General features: G+C 45.8%; 1 protein-coding gene across 1 annotated transcript in view; it reads right to left on the bottom strand.

Moving 5' to 3' along the window:
- LOC143281460 (chitin synthase chs-2-like) overlaps nucleotides 1–17,500 on the bottom strand; it is a 55,901-nt gene that overhangs the window by 12,043 nt on the left and 26,358 nt on the right. Inside the window, exons 12-19 of the mRNA XM_076586674.1 lie at nucleotides 17,172–17,379; nucleotides 14,042–14,242; nucleotides 13,113–13,339; nucleotides 9,396–9,566; nucleotides 6,052–6,216; nucleotides 4,203–4,519; nucleotides 3,087–3,304; nucleotides 829–995 (exon numbers count right to left, since the gene is read on the bottom strand). Of these exons, the coding sequence (XP_076442789.1) occupies nucleotides 829–995; nucleotides 3,087–3,304; nucleotides 4,203–4,519; nucleotides 6,052–6,216; nucleotides 9,396–9,566; nucleotides 13,113–13,339; nucleotides 14,042–14,242; nucleotides 17,172–17,379 (1,674 nt within the window). The remainder of the gene's footprint in view (nucleotides 1–828; nucleotides 996–3,086; nucleotides 3,305–4,202; nucleotides 4,520–6,051; nucleotides 6,217–9,395; nucleotides 9,567–13,112; nucleotides 13,340–14,041; nucleotides 14,243–17,171; nucleotides 17,380–17,500) is intronic.

Here is a 17,500-nt window from a genome sequence, read left to right as displayed (position 1 = left end):
TATATCTCTGTGTGTGTGTGTGTGTGTGTGTGTGTGTGTGTGTGTGTGTGTATGTATGTATGTGTGTGTGTGTATATATATATATATATATATATATATATATATATATATATATATATATATATATAAAGGCAATGACAATTTGGCATCACCCGCGCGCTACACGTTTCTGCAAGAAACACGCACAACCTAAGCTAGCAGGCAGCCACCAGAAGAAGAAGAGCGCGTGACTGGACAGCAACATACTCGTACCCCAAGTTCTCCGGGGCAAATCTGGGAAATCCAGATCAACCCCGGGATCTATGTAGACCAGCCTGAAATCAACACCAGAGACAAACAGACCAGTCAAAACTTACCCCATAGATGGATGTTGCACCCCCCCCCCAACCCCCATGAATGCATATGGGTGTCATTCCGGGCTAACTTGAAATTACCTCCCCAGGGATAAATCTGGCCCAGTTAGAATCAATACAGGCTTTCGAAACAGAACACCCCCATGTTTGCTCCCGTTTAGCTATAATGGAGAGGAGGGAGTAGGGGGTCAGTAAAAGCGAGCTAAGAACGACCTCCCTTCCTTTTCCAACAGCTTAATCAAACCCTCAGAAAGCGTGGGGGATTACCAAATAGGGAGTGGGTGGGTTGGCGGTGGATGGGGGGTTCGGGGGGGGGGGGGGGGGGGGTAAGGGGCGATCTTGACTAGCCACAAATGACAACGGGGGTCACTCAAACCTAGCCCAGAGTGACTTCGGGTTAAAACTAAGCAGCAGGGGTTTGGAGAGGCAGGGATGGCGGGGCAGCTTGACGACTGTTACACCAGCTTTGTCTCACCTCGATCAGCTGGTCCCAGAAACGCTTTTCCTGGTCGTGCAGGTCGTCGGTGGCCCCGCTGCCCAGCTTGGGGTCCTCGATCCAAAGGTGGCTGTCCAGCACGTTCTTCCCGGGGCCAGGCCCCTGCCCCTCGCCCTCCTCCTCGTGCAGTCTGAACAGGGGGTTTTCTGCCCACAGGAGGTGTCTGCGGCTGTCACCATCATCATTGTTGTCATCGTAATCATCATCATCATTACATGTTAAAGGTCAAAGATCCCCTAGCATTTTACGGCCATCGGGGCGGTAAACTTATATCTACTGTGTCTGGTGTTCGGCATAGGCCATGTGGAGTGATGGCCTAGAGGTAACGCGTCCGCCTAGGAAGCGAGAGAATCTGAGCGCGATGGTTCGAATCACGGCTCAGCCGCCGATATTTTCTCCCCCTCTACTCGACCTTGAGTGGTGGTCTGGACGCTAGTCATTCGGATGAGACGATTAAACCGAAGTCCAGTGTGCAGCATGTACGTAGCGCACGTAAAAGAACCCACAGCAACAAAAGGGTTGTTCCTGGCAAAATTCTGTAGAAAAATCCACTTCGATAGGGAAAAAGAAATAAAACTGCACGCAGGAAAAAAATACAAAAAAAATGGGTGGCGCTATAGCATAGCGACGAGCTCTCCCTGGGGAGAGCAGCCCGAATTTCACGCAGAGAGATCTGTTGGGATAAAAAGAAAAACAAATACAAATAGGGAGGCAAGGCACAATCCTCTCCTTCCGCCGTTTTAGCCTTCTTCCCCAGCTTAAATCAGGTACCTTCTTCTTCTTCTTCTTCTTCTGCGTTCGTGGGCTGCAATTCCCACGTTCACTCGTATGTACACGAGTGGGCCTTTACGTGTATGACCGTTTTTACCCCCGCCATGTAGGCAGCCATACTCCGTTTTCGGGGGTGTGCATGCTGGGTATGTTCTTGTTTCCATAACCCACCGAACGCTGACATGGATTACAGGATCTTTAACGTGCGTATTTGATCTTCCGCTTGCATATACACACGAAGGAGGTTCAGGCACCAAGCAGGTCTGCACATATGTTGACCTCGGAGATCATAAAAAATCTCCACCCTTTACCCACCAGGCGCCGTCACCGTGATTCGAACCCGGGACCCTCAGATTGACAGTCCAACGCTTTAACCACTCGGCTATTGCGCCCGTCAGATCAGGTACCCATTCACACCTGGATGGAGTGAGGAAAATCGGAGTAAAGTGCCTTTCCCAAAGACACAACAACATGTCGAAACCTGATCACTGTCGAATTCAGAATCAGAAGTCCAGCTCCTAAGTGACTCTGGCACGGTACCTCATCATCATAATGAATGTATTTAAAGATCGCTTTCATAGACAAAAATCAAAACGTTTTCACACCGGATATTCACACACATGTAGAGTGTTTTGAATCAAAAGGATGAAAGACAAACTATGAACAAATGTAGATATATAAAGTGTGACGGTGTAGATCTTCTCCGTGATCGATTTGGGTAAGTTGAGTTTTCGGAGGGCCTGGTAGGGGTGTCGGGGGCGTGGGGGGTGGGGGCGGGGGGTGTGGGGGGTAGAGAATATGCTCCAATATGCTGTCGATGTGTGGGTGTATGTGTGAATGTGTGTCTTCATGTTTTACATTTATTTGCTTATTTATCATCATTGTTGTCTTATTTATTTATTTATTATTATTTTTTTTTATTATTACCATTACTACTACCTTTTTATATCATAATTATTATTTATTTATTTATTTATGTAAGCGTATCTATTATTTATTCACCTTTTTTTTCTCAAGGCCTAAGTGCGTTGGGTTATGCTGCTGGTCAGGCATCTGCTTGGCAGATGTGGTGTAGCGTATATGGATTTGTCCGAACGCAGTGACGCCTCCTTGAGCTACTGAAACTGAAACTGAAACTGTCGATGTTCGTGCCTCTACAATGATCACAACGGTAATGACGAAGATAGTGATGACGGCAACGACCACGACGACGATAATTTTCATTTATATCTTACGTGCACTCGTTCACACGAGCCAATGATTAAATGTATTTAGAGCTGGGTGCTTTTCTTTTGCACCATGTTTTTTTGCATTTGCGTCTGTGATACCGCTGTCGAACGATTAACGACACAACTGATGGCATAATTTGTGATGGCAACAATTAAAGGATATATTCTTTATTTTATCATCGATGATGGAGTGGGATGGTGATGATGACAATGTTGCTACAGAAGAAAAAGACTCACTGGTCTCCCGATCCCCCAAGACATCATGCGGAAGAGGCGTGGAATGCTGGTATGTCCCTAGCCGAGAGGAAGAACGAGGCGGAGGACGAGGATTCCATTCCTCTTCGTCAAAGCTTTCCTCTCTGATGGTCCTCCTCAGGTCATGCAGCGCGTTCTCGATGGCCTCGAATCTCTCCATGATCTCTTCGTTCTCTCTCTTCGTGGGGCAGCAGATGCACCTGAGGGGGAGAGGGTTGGTGCACAAGATAGTCAGACAGGTAGGTATGTAGGTAAAGGAAGGTAAATTGGAGAAAGAAAAAAAAAAGAGCATAGGTAAAAGTGGTGTGCACTTAGCGCACGGTATGTAGATATAGGAAGGTAAATTGAAAAAAAAAAGTATGGGTATAAGTTGTGTGCACTTAGCGCACGGTATGTAGATATAGGAAGGTAAATTGAAAAAAAAAAGTATAGGTATAAGTTGTGTGCACTTAGCGCACGGTATGTAGATAAAGAAAGGTAAATTGAAAAAAAAGTATAGGCATAAGTTGTGTGCTCTTAGCGCACGGCATGTAGATAAAGAAAGGTCAATTGAAAAAAAAAGTATAGGTATAAGTTGTGTGCACTTAGCGAACGGCATGTAGATAAAGAAAGGTAAATTGAAAAAAAAGTATAGGTATAAGTTGTGTGCACTTAGCGCACGGCATGTAGATAAAGAAAGGTAAATTGAAAAAAAAGTATAGGTATAAGTGGTGTGCACTTAGCGCACGGCATGTAGATAAAGAAAGGTAAATTGAAAAAAAAAAGTATAGGTATAAGTTGTGTGCACTTAGCGCACGGCATGTAGATAAAGAAAGGTAAATTGAAAAAAAAAAGTATAGGTATAAGTTGTGTGCACTTAGCGCACGGCATGTAGATAAAGAAAGGTCAATTGGAAAAAAAAAAGTATAGGTGTAAGTGGTGTGCACTTAGTGCACGTCTCTCTTTTCTTATTTTGTGTCCACATTCGTATCCATGGTTTCATGCAATAAAATACAATACGACGCAATACATGACAAAATACGACACGACACGACACGACACGACGCGATACGAAGGTACAATACAATACAGTACTTTTTTTTTTTTTTAAACACCGACCTGAACAGGTTACCAAAGCTAAAGTTGTAGTCCGAAGTCTTCCCACCGTCCTTCCCATCCACGCTGCCACCAGCACCACCACCAGCAGCACCACCAGCGCCACCGGCCATAGACACCACACGCTTCAGACCCCCCTGAATCTGCTGCAGTCGGCTCTGTGGTGTCTTGGCGGGTCCTCCGTCGGAGGCGGGCTTGCTATCGTCTCTGGTGCCCCACTTCACCACGTTGAGGTTGCCCACGGCGTAGAAGATGAGCAGCATGGACGTGCACGGGATGGCCAGAAAGTAAAGCAGTCCATACGCCAGGTTCCAGATCTCCTGAGAATATATAACATAACATGTACTTAGATTTTTTTTTTCTTTTTTCTTCTTTCTTTCCTTATTAGGACATGAAGAAGTCTAAAGTAAACTGTTGCTACTAAAAGGTACACACACACTTCAACACACTGCTGCTTGGCACTGTCTGTCAGCTAGCACAGAAGTAAATGAAAGAGGAAGTTTGTTTGTTTGTTTGTTTGTTTTTCTTTTGTGGAAGGGGTAGGAAGGGAGTGTTGTTGATCTACATCTGTTCCTTACCTTTGTAGTAGATGGTGGAATTCAGCAAAGCAGCGCTGTTCTTGAGGTTCTGTCCCTTTAGGTAGCGAGTTACCTTTTCTTTACATCTTTATTTTTTATTCATTTAATTTTTGTTGTTGTTGTTGCGTGTTGTTTTTTTGGGGGGGTAGTTACTGTTTTGTTCTTTTGTTTGTTGTTTGTTTGTTGTTGTTTGATCATGGTTTTTTGGGTTTTATTTTTTGTTTTGTTTTAGTTTGGTTTTTTGGTTTTTTGTTTTTGTTACAGAGGAATGCTCGTGTCCTCAGATGTCGTATCAGAGAGAAGTTTGTGTAGAACAAATTCGCGGAGCCGAGCTCTCAAATCAAGGAGTGCTCATTCAAGAAGCTCTACGAACTGAGCGATGCTCTATATACAGTCATTGTGACGGCCTTCCTGGTCTGGTGGACGAAGAACAACATGTCTTCGATTGGTGCAGTCTACAAAGAGGTGCTATACCCCACATTTTGCTGGGAAAAAATGTTCTTTTTAATGGAAAGAAATATGTTATCTCAGTCTTGTTCCCCAAATTCTGAACACTTGTGCACGCACATGAAATGAAACAGAACAAAATAAAATAAAATGAAATAAACTACAAGATAAAGTAAATGAAAAGCAATTTAATATCATGATATATCATGTATTTTGATAACCACAATAATCAATATGATATCATACACCATAAAGCAATATCATGCAATATATATGATAGTCATTCGTGTCCGACTATGACCATCAGATCAGCAGAGGAGGCAACTGCTGTTCCGACTATTTGGGCTAGAATTTGATTATAGTGGAGAGTGTCTTGCCCAAGTTACATCCCCACTCTCTCGGCCAAGAGGGTTTTAGGACAGTCGGCGTTGGGATGGTTCCCAAAGGCCAACTAGCCCACAAGGCTGCAGCACTAAGAGCCAGAGCAATTTTACCTCCTAGTTTGAGAGTCATAGTCCTTCACAAAAGACTAAGCTGTAAATGATTTCCCATTGACTGGAGAAACCATTGATAATACAGCTCTCACTTTGCTGTTGGCCCAAATGTAAACTTATGTCAATCTGTGATATAAGCCGAGAGTTGGGCCGTGCATGCAATATAACCACCGGTTAAAATGATACACACTCCCCTTCCCACCCTCTCCTTCCAAGGAAAAAAAAAACAATCAAAGAAACAAACAATCAAAAAGTCACAAGAAAACGAAAAAAAACGAAGCTAACCCCCCCCCCCCCCCCCAAACACACACACACACACACACACACACACACCTGAGGATGAAGCAATGCAGCCAGACAGAAGATGCCGGCCACACCCACGAAGAAGATCGCTGTCACGGAGCACATTCCACTTTCAGCCACCTGCCGGAGTAGACCCACCAGCACTATCATCATCACCAGGGAGTACAGCGTCGACAGGATGGCGGCGTAGGAAATCTGCACATCATACACACACATGCACGAAAGTAAGGCACACACACACACACACACGCACGCACGCACACACACACACACATACACACACACACACACACACACTGACACACACACACTGACACACACACACACACACACACACACACACACACACACACACAGAGCTAGAGAGAGAGGGGGGAGACAATCTCTAAGAATATCACCTACAATGCTTGCCTGGGTTAACTCTCTCCATACGAACGGCGAAAGAGACGACGTTAACAGCGTTTCACCCCAATTACCATCATCAAAATATTGCAAAATATTGTGTGTTATACTGAAGAGGTGAATGTTGACAAAGAATACCACAATTCTGACGACGGAAGCTAAAGGTAGGGTCATTCAGACACCCACTGGACATCCGAGGGGTCTGTGTAGAGGAGAAGAGAGGACTGGCCGTACTGAGTTAATGCGTGTAGTGTACAGGATCAATCCGAAGGCTTTGACGTCTCCTACAAACTGAAACTAGACTCTAAAACTGTCTGCTTCAGCCACACACCTCACAATACAGACACCTCTTCCGCCCCGTACCTTGTATTCACCTTGTCCCTTCCTCAACACGGTCAGTCTTTCAAACTCTCTGTGCCTTCAATCTCTCTGTGCCGCCCTGCCTGTTTTCCAGAACGATTTCACGCGAAGGATTCAAAGGAACATGCGAAAGGACTAGACAGCGAGTCTGTCCTCTGTGTGTTTTTTTTGTGTGTGTGGTGGAGGAGGGGTTGTACTGGGGACAGGAATGTGTATGTGTGTGTGTGTGTGTGTGTGTGTGTGTGTGTGTGTGTGTGTGTGTGTGTGTGTGTGTGTGAGTTTAGGGTCCGGATTTGGTTGTTTATGTCACACGATTTCACAGCCACGTGTACTGACATTGCTAGTGGTTAGCATCTCTGGTGGTTGTATGGTAGCTGATGTAGTAAGGTAAAATCTCTAGTGGCAGTAGGGTAACAGTTCTAGTACCAGTGTGGTAGCACTTCTAGTGGGGGTGGGGTAGCAGTTTTAGTGACAGTGGGGTAGCAGTTTTAGTGACAGTGGGGTAACAGTTCTAGTGGCAAAGGGGTAGCAGTTCTAGTGGCAATAGTGGCAGTGAGGTAGCAGTTCTAGTGGCAATGAGGTAGCAGTTCTAGTGGCAATAGTGGCACTGGGGTTGCAGTTCTTGTGCCAGTGCAGTTGCAGTTCTAGTGGCAATAGTGGAAGTGGGGTAGCAATTTCAGTGACATAAGTGGCAGAGGGGTAGCAGTTCCAGTGGCAGTGGGGTAGCAGTTCTAGTAGCAAGAGTGGCAGAGGCATAGCAGTTCTAGCAGCAATAGTGGCAGTGGTGTAGCATCTAGTGGCAATAGTGGCAGTGGGATAGCTGTTCTAGTGGCAATAGTGGCAGTGGTGTAGCAGTTTTAGTGGCAGTAGGGTAGCAGTTCAAGTGGCAATAGTGGCAGTGGGGTAGCAGTTCTAGTGGCAGTGAGGTAGCAATTTCAGTGGCAGTAGGGTAGCATTTTAGGGGCAGATGGACATCAGTTCTATTGGCGTGTGTGCGTGCGTGCATATGTGTGTGTGTGTGTAATAGTGGAAGTGGGGTAGCAGTTCTAATGGCAATAGTGGCAGTGGGGTAGCAGTTCTATTGGCAGTGGGGTAGCAGTTCTAGTGGCAGTGGGGTAGCAGTTCTAGTGACAATAGTGGCAGTGGGGTAGCAGTTCTATTGGCAGTGGGGTAGCAGTTCTAGTGGCAGTGGGGTAGCAGTTCTAGTGGCAGTGTGGTAGCAGTTCTAGTGGCAGTGGAGTGGCAGTTCTAGTGACAATAGTGGCTGTGTGGTAGCAGTTCTAGTGGCAGTGTGATAGCAGTTCTAATGGCAATAGTGGCAGTGGTGTATCAGTTCTAGTGACAGCGGGGTAGGACCCATTATTTAAGTATATATATGTATACACACACACACACACACACACACACACACACACACACACATATATATATATATATATATATATATATATATATAGAGAGAGAGAGAGAGAGAGAGAGAGAGAGATTGATATTATCGTGTGCGTGTGTGCGTGCATGCGTTTGTGTGTGTGTGTGAGCAATAGTGGAAGCGGGGTAGCATTTTTAGTGGAAATGTGGTAGCAGTTCTAATGGCAGTGGAGAAGCGGTTTTAGTGGCAATAGTGACAATGGGATAGCAGTTTTAGTGACAGTGGGGCTGCACTTCTAGTGGCAGTGGGGTAGCAGTTCTAGTGGCAATAGTGGAAGTGGGGTAGCAGTTTTAGTGGCAGTGGGGTAGCAGTTTTAGTGGCAGTGGGGTAGCAGTTTTAGTGGCAGTGGGGTAGCAGTTTTAGTGACAGTGGGGTAGCAGTTTTAGTGGGGTAGCTTTCTAGTGGCAGTGGCAGTGGGGTAGCTGTTCTAGTGGCAGTGGCGTAGCAGTTTTAGTGGCAGTGGGGTAGCTTTCTAGTGGCAGTGGCAGTGGGGTAGCTGTTCTAGTGGCAGTGGAGTAGCAGTTTTAATGGCAATAGTGGCAGTGGGGTAGCAGTTCTAGTGGATATATATATATATATATATATATATATAGAGAGAGAGAGAGAGAGAGAGAGAGAGAGATTGATATATGTGTGTTCGTGTGTGCGTGCATTAGTGTGCATGTGTGTGTGTGTGTGTGTGTGTGCGTACGTTCGTGCATGCGTGTATGTGTGTGTGTGTGTGTGTGTGTGTGTGTGCGTGCACGTGTGTGTGTGTGGCTTTATCTTACTGACTGCACATGCTTTGAGGGTTAGGGTTTTCACTTACTAAACCCGTATGGTGTCAACTCAAATGGTCAAAATTTTCTCTTACTGGCCAATAGGTTCAATAACTCTGAGGGTCAGGATTTTTCTCATACGGACTAAACATTATTCATTCTGAGGATCGGGATTTGTTTTTATTACTGACCGACACGTTATTAGCACTGTGAGTAAATTCTTTTTTTTTCTTCTCCTCTTACTGATTGAGGGTCAGGATTTTTCTCTTGTTGAACTGCGTGCTATTAGGATTAGGGGGGGTCAGGGAATTCCTCTGACTGACTTTACGTTATTTATCAACATTGACGGTCAGCTGAGATGAGAATAATTATATCAAAACTTTAAAAAAGAAAACTATGAGGGCCAGAGCTCTCCACCAACTGACCTGCGCGTTGTCTGAGGCGGTGAAGCAGAGGACGAGGAAGAGGACGAGGGGCAGGCAGTTGAGAACCAGGGCCCCGTAGAGAGGCAGGGTGGGGTAGGCCGTGTTGATGGCGCCCAGAATCAGCAGGAAGATCGTGCCGGGCGTCAGCAGGGAGGAGATGAACAGGAATGTCTGCACGCACACGCACACGCACACACATACACACACACACACACACACACACACACACACACACACACACATTATCTCTCTCCATGTATATAATATATATATATATATATATATATATCTAGTGAGAGAGAGAGAGAGAGAGAGAGAGAGAGAGAGAGAAATTATACACGGATTTATACACAAGCACTCACAAACTCACACGCACGTGCCACACAAATGCGAGTACACACACACACACACACACACACACACACACACACACACACACACACACACACACACACACACACACACACACAGAGAGAGAGAGAGAGAGAGAGAGAGAGAATAAAGGAAATACAGAAACAAACTAACTAACTGATTAACTAATTAACACATTTGAAAGCAGCGTAAAGTTCAGTAAAGTTACGAAGCTATATCCTCATCGTGCAGATTTCGTTGCGCTATTTCTCACAAACCTTTGACATCTTTTCGGGGGGGAGGATGGGGAAATGGAGTGATGGCCCAGAGGTAACGCGTCCGCCTAGGAAGCGAGAGTATTTGAGCGCGCTGGTTCGAATCACGGCTCAGCCGCCGATATTTTCTCCCCCTCCACTAGACCTTGAGTGGTGGTCTGGACGCTAGTCATTCGGATGAGACGATAAACCGAGGTCCTGTGTGCAGCATGCACTTAGCGCACGTAAAAGAACCCACGGCAACAAAAGGGTTGTTCCTGGCAAAATTCTGTAGAAAAATCCACTTCGATAGGAAAAACAAATAAAACTGCACGCAGGAAAAAATACAAAAAAATGGGTGGCGCTGTAGTGTAGCGACGCCTTCTCCCTGTGGAGAGCAGCCCGAATTTCACACAGAGAAATCTGTTGTGATAAAAAGAAATACAAATACAAATGGGTCTCTCTCTCTCTCTCTCTCTCTCTCTCTCTCTCTCTCTCTCTCTCTCTCTCTCTCTCTCTCCGATGTCTGTTTGCCTGTCTGTATGGTTCTCTCTCAGTAATGGCCCAGACTTGAAACCCCACCTGATGTTAAATATGGACAGACATTTGAAATATATAACAACAAGATTCAGATTAGGTATTTCTGAGTTAGCCGTTCATCATTATAGATACAGAACATGTAATGACAGTGATCTGATTTGTCCATTATGCAAAGATTCGACAGAAAATGATATGCACTTTGTCCTTTGTTGTCCAGCTTTGAGGAATATTCAAGAATCATTCATTAAGCCTAAATATTATAGACAACTAAATATGTTTAACTAGAACCTGTTAATGTCTTCAGTCTCACGTGAAACTGTTAGGAACCTTGCTTTGTATTTATATAAAGCTTTCAAAGTCCGAGAAACTACTTCGTCATGAAAGCACTGTTTCGTAGCAAGGCTAGTTTTCATTTGGAACTTATGTTAAATCGAGTTGTCTATGTATGTTGTGTTACGAGAATTGTTTTTTTTTTCTTTGTTTTTCATTGTATTATGTTCACACACCCCTTCATAAGGGGCTTTGGCCCAAATGAATAAACCATTTTGAATCTTGAATTTTGAATCTCTCTCTCTCTCTCTCTCTCTGTCTTTCTTTCATTTAATTTTTTTTTCAAGCTGTCACAAATCGAGCAGCGGGTGTGGGAACCGGGAGGTAATGGAAAGAACTATAGTTATGTTCGAAAGATATATGATATAAAAGATGACATGATGAGCATAATTTAAGAAAGACAGCCTTGGTGAAGATACACGTTGTCGTTCTGGTGGTGTCAGAACAGTGCTGGATCGGTCCGTTCACCATCCTGCACCAACACCCACAATCCCGGGATGGTTTGTCCTATCGGCTTTATCACCGAAGGTTATGGCTGTTGATGTCACTGCAGAATGTGTTGTATTGTTCTGGTGTACTTTTTATCACAAGAGATTTTCTGTGTGAGAAATTTCGGGCTGCTCTTCACGGGGAGAGCGCGTCGTCACAGTACAGTGTCGCCTATTTTTTCTACTTTTTTCTGTGTACAAGTGTATCGCTTTACCATTACATCGGGTTTTTCTACATAAATTTACCAGGGACAACCGTTTTTGCCGTGGGATCTTTAACGTGCGCAAAGCGCATGCTGCAAAATGCATCTCGGTTTATCGTCTCATCCAAAAGTCTAGTACCCAGACCACGACCCAAGGTGTAGTGGAGGGGGATGGAGGCAGTCAAAATCTCGGTCCGGGAACCGAATTCGTGGACACACGTTTCCTAGTCACACGCATTGCCAATGGGCCACCGCTCTCCCAACAGCAAAAGCAAAAACAACAACCTAGAAGAACTGCACAGGAAAGACCTGTGCGGGAATTGTTTTGAGTGGTAGAGCCGATGCACAGGGGCAGTCCACCTCTCTTCGGCCACAGAGGCCAGATTTCAGAGGTACGGAGAATCGTTAACAACAACAAAACACCACCAGCAACAACACCAACTGTCTATGTCCTTTGCCAGCAGACGCGGAGACGTGAACACTAACCTAGTCGGTCTACCACCAACAACAGTAACACTAACTTCTTCTTCTTTCTTCTTCTGCTTTCGTGGGCTGCAACTCCCACGTACACTCGCATGTACACAAGTGGGCTTTTACGTGCATCACCGTTTTTACCCCGCCATGTAGGCAGCCATGCTCCGTTTTCGGGGGTGTGCATGCTGGGTATGTTTTTGTTTCCATAACCCACCGAACGCTGACATGGATTACAGGATCTTTAACGTGCGTATTTAATCTTCTGCATGCGTTTACACACGAAGGGGGTTCAGGCACTAGCAGGTCTGCACATATGTTGACCTGGGAGATCGTAAAAATCTCCACCCTTTACCCACCAGGCGCCGTCACCGTGATTCGAACCCGGGACCCTCAGACTGAAAGTCCAACGCTTTAACCACTTGGCTATTGCGCCCGTCAGTAACACTAACAATAGCAACATCACAACTGGCCCCTATCTGCTGCCTGCAGACGAGATGTTCGTGCGCACACACTGACCTGGCCGCTCTACCAATAACGACAACAAAAGCAGCAGCAACAATAACAACACCACCAATTTGCTCCTGCAGTCGAGACGTACAACAATAAGTTTCAGTTTCAGTAGCTCAAGGAGGCGTCACTGCATTCGGGCAAATCCATATACGCTACATCACATCTGCCAAGCAGATGCCTAACCAGCAGCGTAACCCAACGCGCTTAGTCAGGCCTTGAAAAAAAAAATATGTATAGATAAGCTTACATAAATAAATAAATAAATAATAATTATGATATAAAAAAAGGTAGTAGTAATGAAAATAATAATAAAATAATAATAATAATAATAATAGATAAATAATTAAATAAATAAGACAACAATGACGACAAATAAGCAAACAAATGTAAAACATGAAGACACACATTCACACATACACCCACACATGCATAACAGATATGCACCAAATACAACAATGAAAACAACAACAGCAAAACTAACTGGCCCCTATCTGCTGCCTGCAGACGAGACGTACACACACACACACACACACACACACACACACACACACACACACACACACTGACCTGGTAGGCGATAAAGGGCAGGCTGACGCTGCTGTTGACCTTGGTGATCTGCCTCCAGTGGGTCAGCAGGTCAAGGATGTTGGCCATGGTGGACGGCGTCCAGCGCCTCCGCTGCTTGAAGAACTCGCCGAAGTCGTCCGGGCAGAAGGTCAGGGCGTCGGCGGCCGCCGCGTACTCCACCCGCCACCCTTGCTGGAGAAGCAGCGTGCACAGCCACCTGTCCTCCCCTGTGGATGGGGGGACATAAGGAAAACAACATTACACCATTGACTGCTGAGCCTAGGTGGAATCAGTTCAGTATGGCGTGAGTTTGAAAGGCAGTGACTGCTTTTTGATGGCTTATCATTGGTGTCGTTGATTTCTTTTCTTTTTTTCTTTCTTTTTTTTTCTATGAACGAAAGCAGTTCAGTCCCAAGAGAAGGAAGTCCAGTCCTGACCTGTAAGGTCTGTTTGATCTCAGTGAGGTGACAGCCCTTCACTAACAAAACATTGACGTCCGGCAGCAGCACCCCCACCCCAAACAGATATCCACGGCACCCTCCTCCCCTACCCACCCCCATCCCCCAAATCCAGTCCCCCCCATCCCTTGTCCAGGACCCTCTCCTCCCCCCTCATTTCCACCTCTCACCACCCCGACCCCCCTTCACTGAGTGGTGTAGTACTCCACCCTTAAGAGTCTGCCACCGTATCCCCCAACCCCCTTCCCTACCCCGTCACACCTTTTAAAACTTTATCTCGTGACCCTTACCCAGCCCCCAGAACTCCTCCTTCCCCCTCCCCGACCCCCGTCTCTCTCTCTCTCTCTTCCCCTCCCCCCTCACCGTTTTGCACCAATTTGTTCTGATTAGTACCTACTATGTCACTAGAGTTTTACAGCTGATGACATTAAACATTTCAGTGTTCAGTGTTCAGTGTCCCCCCTCACTGACCCATGTCATACTGCACGGCGTGACGCGCCCGGGTGGCCAGCTTAGTGTAGCGGCGCAGCACGTTGTCGTCCATGAGGGCGGAGGCCCTGAAGAGCGAGAAGCAGCCGGGACTGCACAGCACGCAGCCGAACACGTGCTCCGTGGCCTTCTGTAGCCAGTGGCTCACCGCGTACTCGAACTTTTGGTACCACACCATCAGACCTGCACAGGTAGCAAACAGAAGCAGACGCAATGTCGAACCATGTGAAGAAAGTATATGGAAGGTAAAAAAAAATGTGGGATGAAAAACGAGACTCACTTTGATAAGAAGTGTCAACGTTTCAAAACCATAATCCGTGATGATGAACTTACGATTTGAAACTTTGACGCTTCATATCAAAGTGAGTTTCTTTTTACAAACCTGTTTTGTTGTGTGTTTTTTTCTTATCGACTTTCTGCATTTGAAAGTTTTACAGACTCAGCAGTTATGGTTTATATTATCGCTGTTGCTGAAAATGTCTTGCAATAAGAGATGGTAATGCACACAGGTCTGCATCCTCTTTGACAAGAGACAGAGAGATGTCCAAAATTGTTTTGCTGCAAATAAGAGATAATATTACATACATCGTTCAAAAGTTGTTTTAAATGTGCTTATGTTTGTTGTTGATGCTGGAGATTTTTTTTTTTCCATTTTGAGTCTTATGTTGAAGATCTGCTCTGTTGTACTGCGTCCAGGTCTGAATCCAGCTTGTTCTTCTGCGATGATTCTTTCAGCCTGTGGTTTGAGCCTGTTCAGTAAGATCTTCAGCATCACTTTGCTTGGGTGACTGATGTCTTTATCGATTTTAAGAAAGCACGCTGCACTGTGGGCAACTACGAACCTCTACAACATCAATGCCAACCTAATCAAAGTCGTACAGAGCCTCTATGAGAATGCAACAAATGCAGTGTTTCACAACAACAACATAGGTGATTGGTTTCGGACGACGGTCGGTGTGCGCCAGGGCTGCCTGCTCTCCCCTATTCTCTTTAATCTATTTCTTGAGAGAATCATGGAAGAAGCACTAGAAGAACATGAAGAAACAGTGAGCATTGGAGGGCGAACAATCACAAACTTGCGCTTCGCTGATGATATTGACGGATTAGCTGGTCACGAGCAAGAGCTAACAGACTTAGTGAACCGCTTAGAAGAAAAATCAACAAAATTTGGTATGGAAATCAGCGGGGAAAAAACAAAAGTGATGACAAACAGCAACTTCACATCAGAAATCAAAATCAAAGACCAGAAACTTGAAAATGTTCACAGATTCAAATATTTGGGATCTATTGTGACAGACGAGGGATCAAAACCAGAAATACTGTCAAGAATTGCCCAGACCACAGCCACAATGACCAAGCTCAAAACCATCTGGAGAAACAGAAAAATCGCCATCAGTTCCAAAATCAGACTGATGCGCTCTCTGGTCATGTCAATCATGCATGTGAATCATGGACCCTCACAGCGGACTTAGAGAGAAGAATAAGAGCTGTAGAAATGAGGTGCTTCCGAAGACTCTTAGGCATCTCATACAAAGACCACATCACGAATGAAGAAGTCAAGAGACGCATCCGCAATGAAATCGGGCCCTATACTGACCTTCAAACACTCGCCAAACAACGAAAACTGAAGTGGTTTGGTCATGTCACACGCTCCTCTGGTCTTGCCAAAACAATCCTACAAGGCACAGTGAGGGGAGGAAGAAGAAGAGGCAGACAAAGGAAGAGATGGGAGGACAACATTCGAGAGTGGACAGACATGGAGCTGAGAGACACCCTGAGAGTGGCCGAGAGACGCGAGGACTGGAGAAAGGTGGTTGACAAATCTTCGAAGGCGCCCCAAAGGATTCGGAATCTGAGGGACCGGTGATGGTGATGACGATGTTTGTTGTATTCGGAAAAGGCTGTGAGGGTGAGGCGATGTTGAAACTGTTTTGCGGTAAGATATGGTAATTATCACATCATCAGATCTACACGGTAGCAAACACAGAGACAGAGGCGATGTCAAAATCATTATTTTACAATAGGAGATGATGTTATTAATATATTTCACACTTGTGCTTAAATTCGGAGTGGGTTGTGTGAGTGCGAGTGGTGGGACGGACTCAGCGAAAAATAAATGAAACGAAATGCTTTCTGGATACGTGCTCTATAAAACTCCTTTTCTCCTCCTACTCCTCCTTCTCTTCCTCCTCCTCCTGCTATATGATAGTCAGTCGTGTCCGACTATGACTATCAGAACAGCAGAGGAGGCAACTGCTGTTCCGACTATTTGGGCTAGAATTCGATTATAGTGGAGAGTGTCTTGCCCAAGTTGCATCCCCACTCTCTCGGCCAAGAGGGTTTTAGGACAGTCGGCGTTGGGATGGATCCCAAAGGCTAACTAGCCCACAAGGCTGCAGCACTAAGGGCCAGTGCAATTTTGCCTCCCAGTTTGAGAGTCATAGTCCTTCACAAAAGACTAAGCTGTAAATGATTTCCCATTGACTGGAGAAACAATTGATAATACAGCTCTCACTTTGCTGTTGGCCCAAATGTAAACTTATGTCAATCTGTGATAAGCCGAGTGTTGGGCCCCTCCTCCTCCTACTGCTACTGTTGCTGCTGCTGATGCTGCTGCTGATGATGGTGATGTTGCTGCTGCTGCTGTCACTACCAACTCCACCACTATTACTACTATTCTACTACTGCTAGTGCTACTGGTACTATTTCTTCAGGTACTACTGGTGCTACGACTACCACCACAACTACAACGACTATTACTACTCTTAATGACAATGATCATAACAGTACATCAACACCCGCTGTGTGTGTGCGTGTGTGTGTGTGTGTGTGTGTGTGTGTGTGTGTGTGTGTGTGTGTGTGTGTGTGTGTACGTGTGTGTGTGTGTGTGTGTGTGTGTGTGTGTGTGTGTGTGTGCATGCGTGCGTGCGTATTTGTGTTTATGTGTCACGCGTGTGTTTGTGTGTGCGTGTTTGTATGTGCGCGAAAGCGCGTGCGTGTGTGCTTGCGTGTGTGTGTCTGTGCGTGCGTGTGTGTATGCGTGCGTGCGTGCGCGTGTGATGGTGTGTGTGTGTGAAACGTGTATGACGGGCCAGGCCTCTCTCCTGCTGACCTGTGCCGATGGGGTGGATGCGGCCGCAGGCGGCGCCCACGTGCCTGTTGCGCCTCATGCGGTCCACCAGCAGCTGCACCGAGTCCGGGTAGAAGTCCACATCCCCGTCCAGTGCCAGGAGGAAGGTGTTGTCTGCCAGCCGCTTTTTGTTGCCGCTGTGCTCCCCCAGCAGCAGTTTGTACGACAGCAGGTAGTACATGTACATCACCTGCCGCGCACAGTCACGTTGGAAGAAGGAGGAGAAGGAGGAGAAAGAGAAGAAGGAGAAAGAGGAGAAGGAGAAGAAGAAGAAGCAGACAGACAGAGAGACAAGGACAGTGAGAGACAGG

This window comes from Babylonia areolata, chromosome 1 (assembly GCF_041734735.1).
Source record: "Babylonia areolata isolate BAREFJ2019XMU chromosome 1, ASM4173473v1, whole genome shotgun sequence".
Taxonomy (NCBI): Eukaryota; Metazoa; Mollusca; class Gastropoda; order Neogastropoda; family Buccinidae; genus Babylonia; species Babylonia areolata.
Note: the sequence above shows the minus strand (reverse complement) of the source record. Positions and strands in the feature narration are given on the sequence as shown.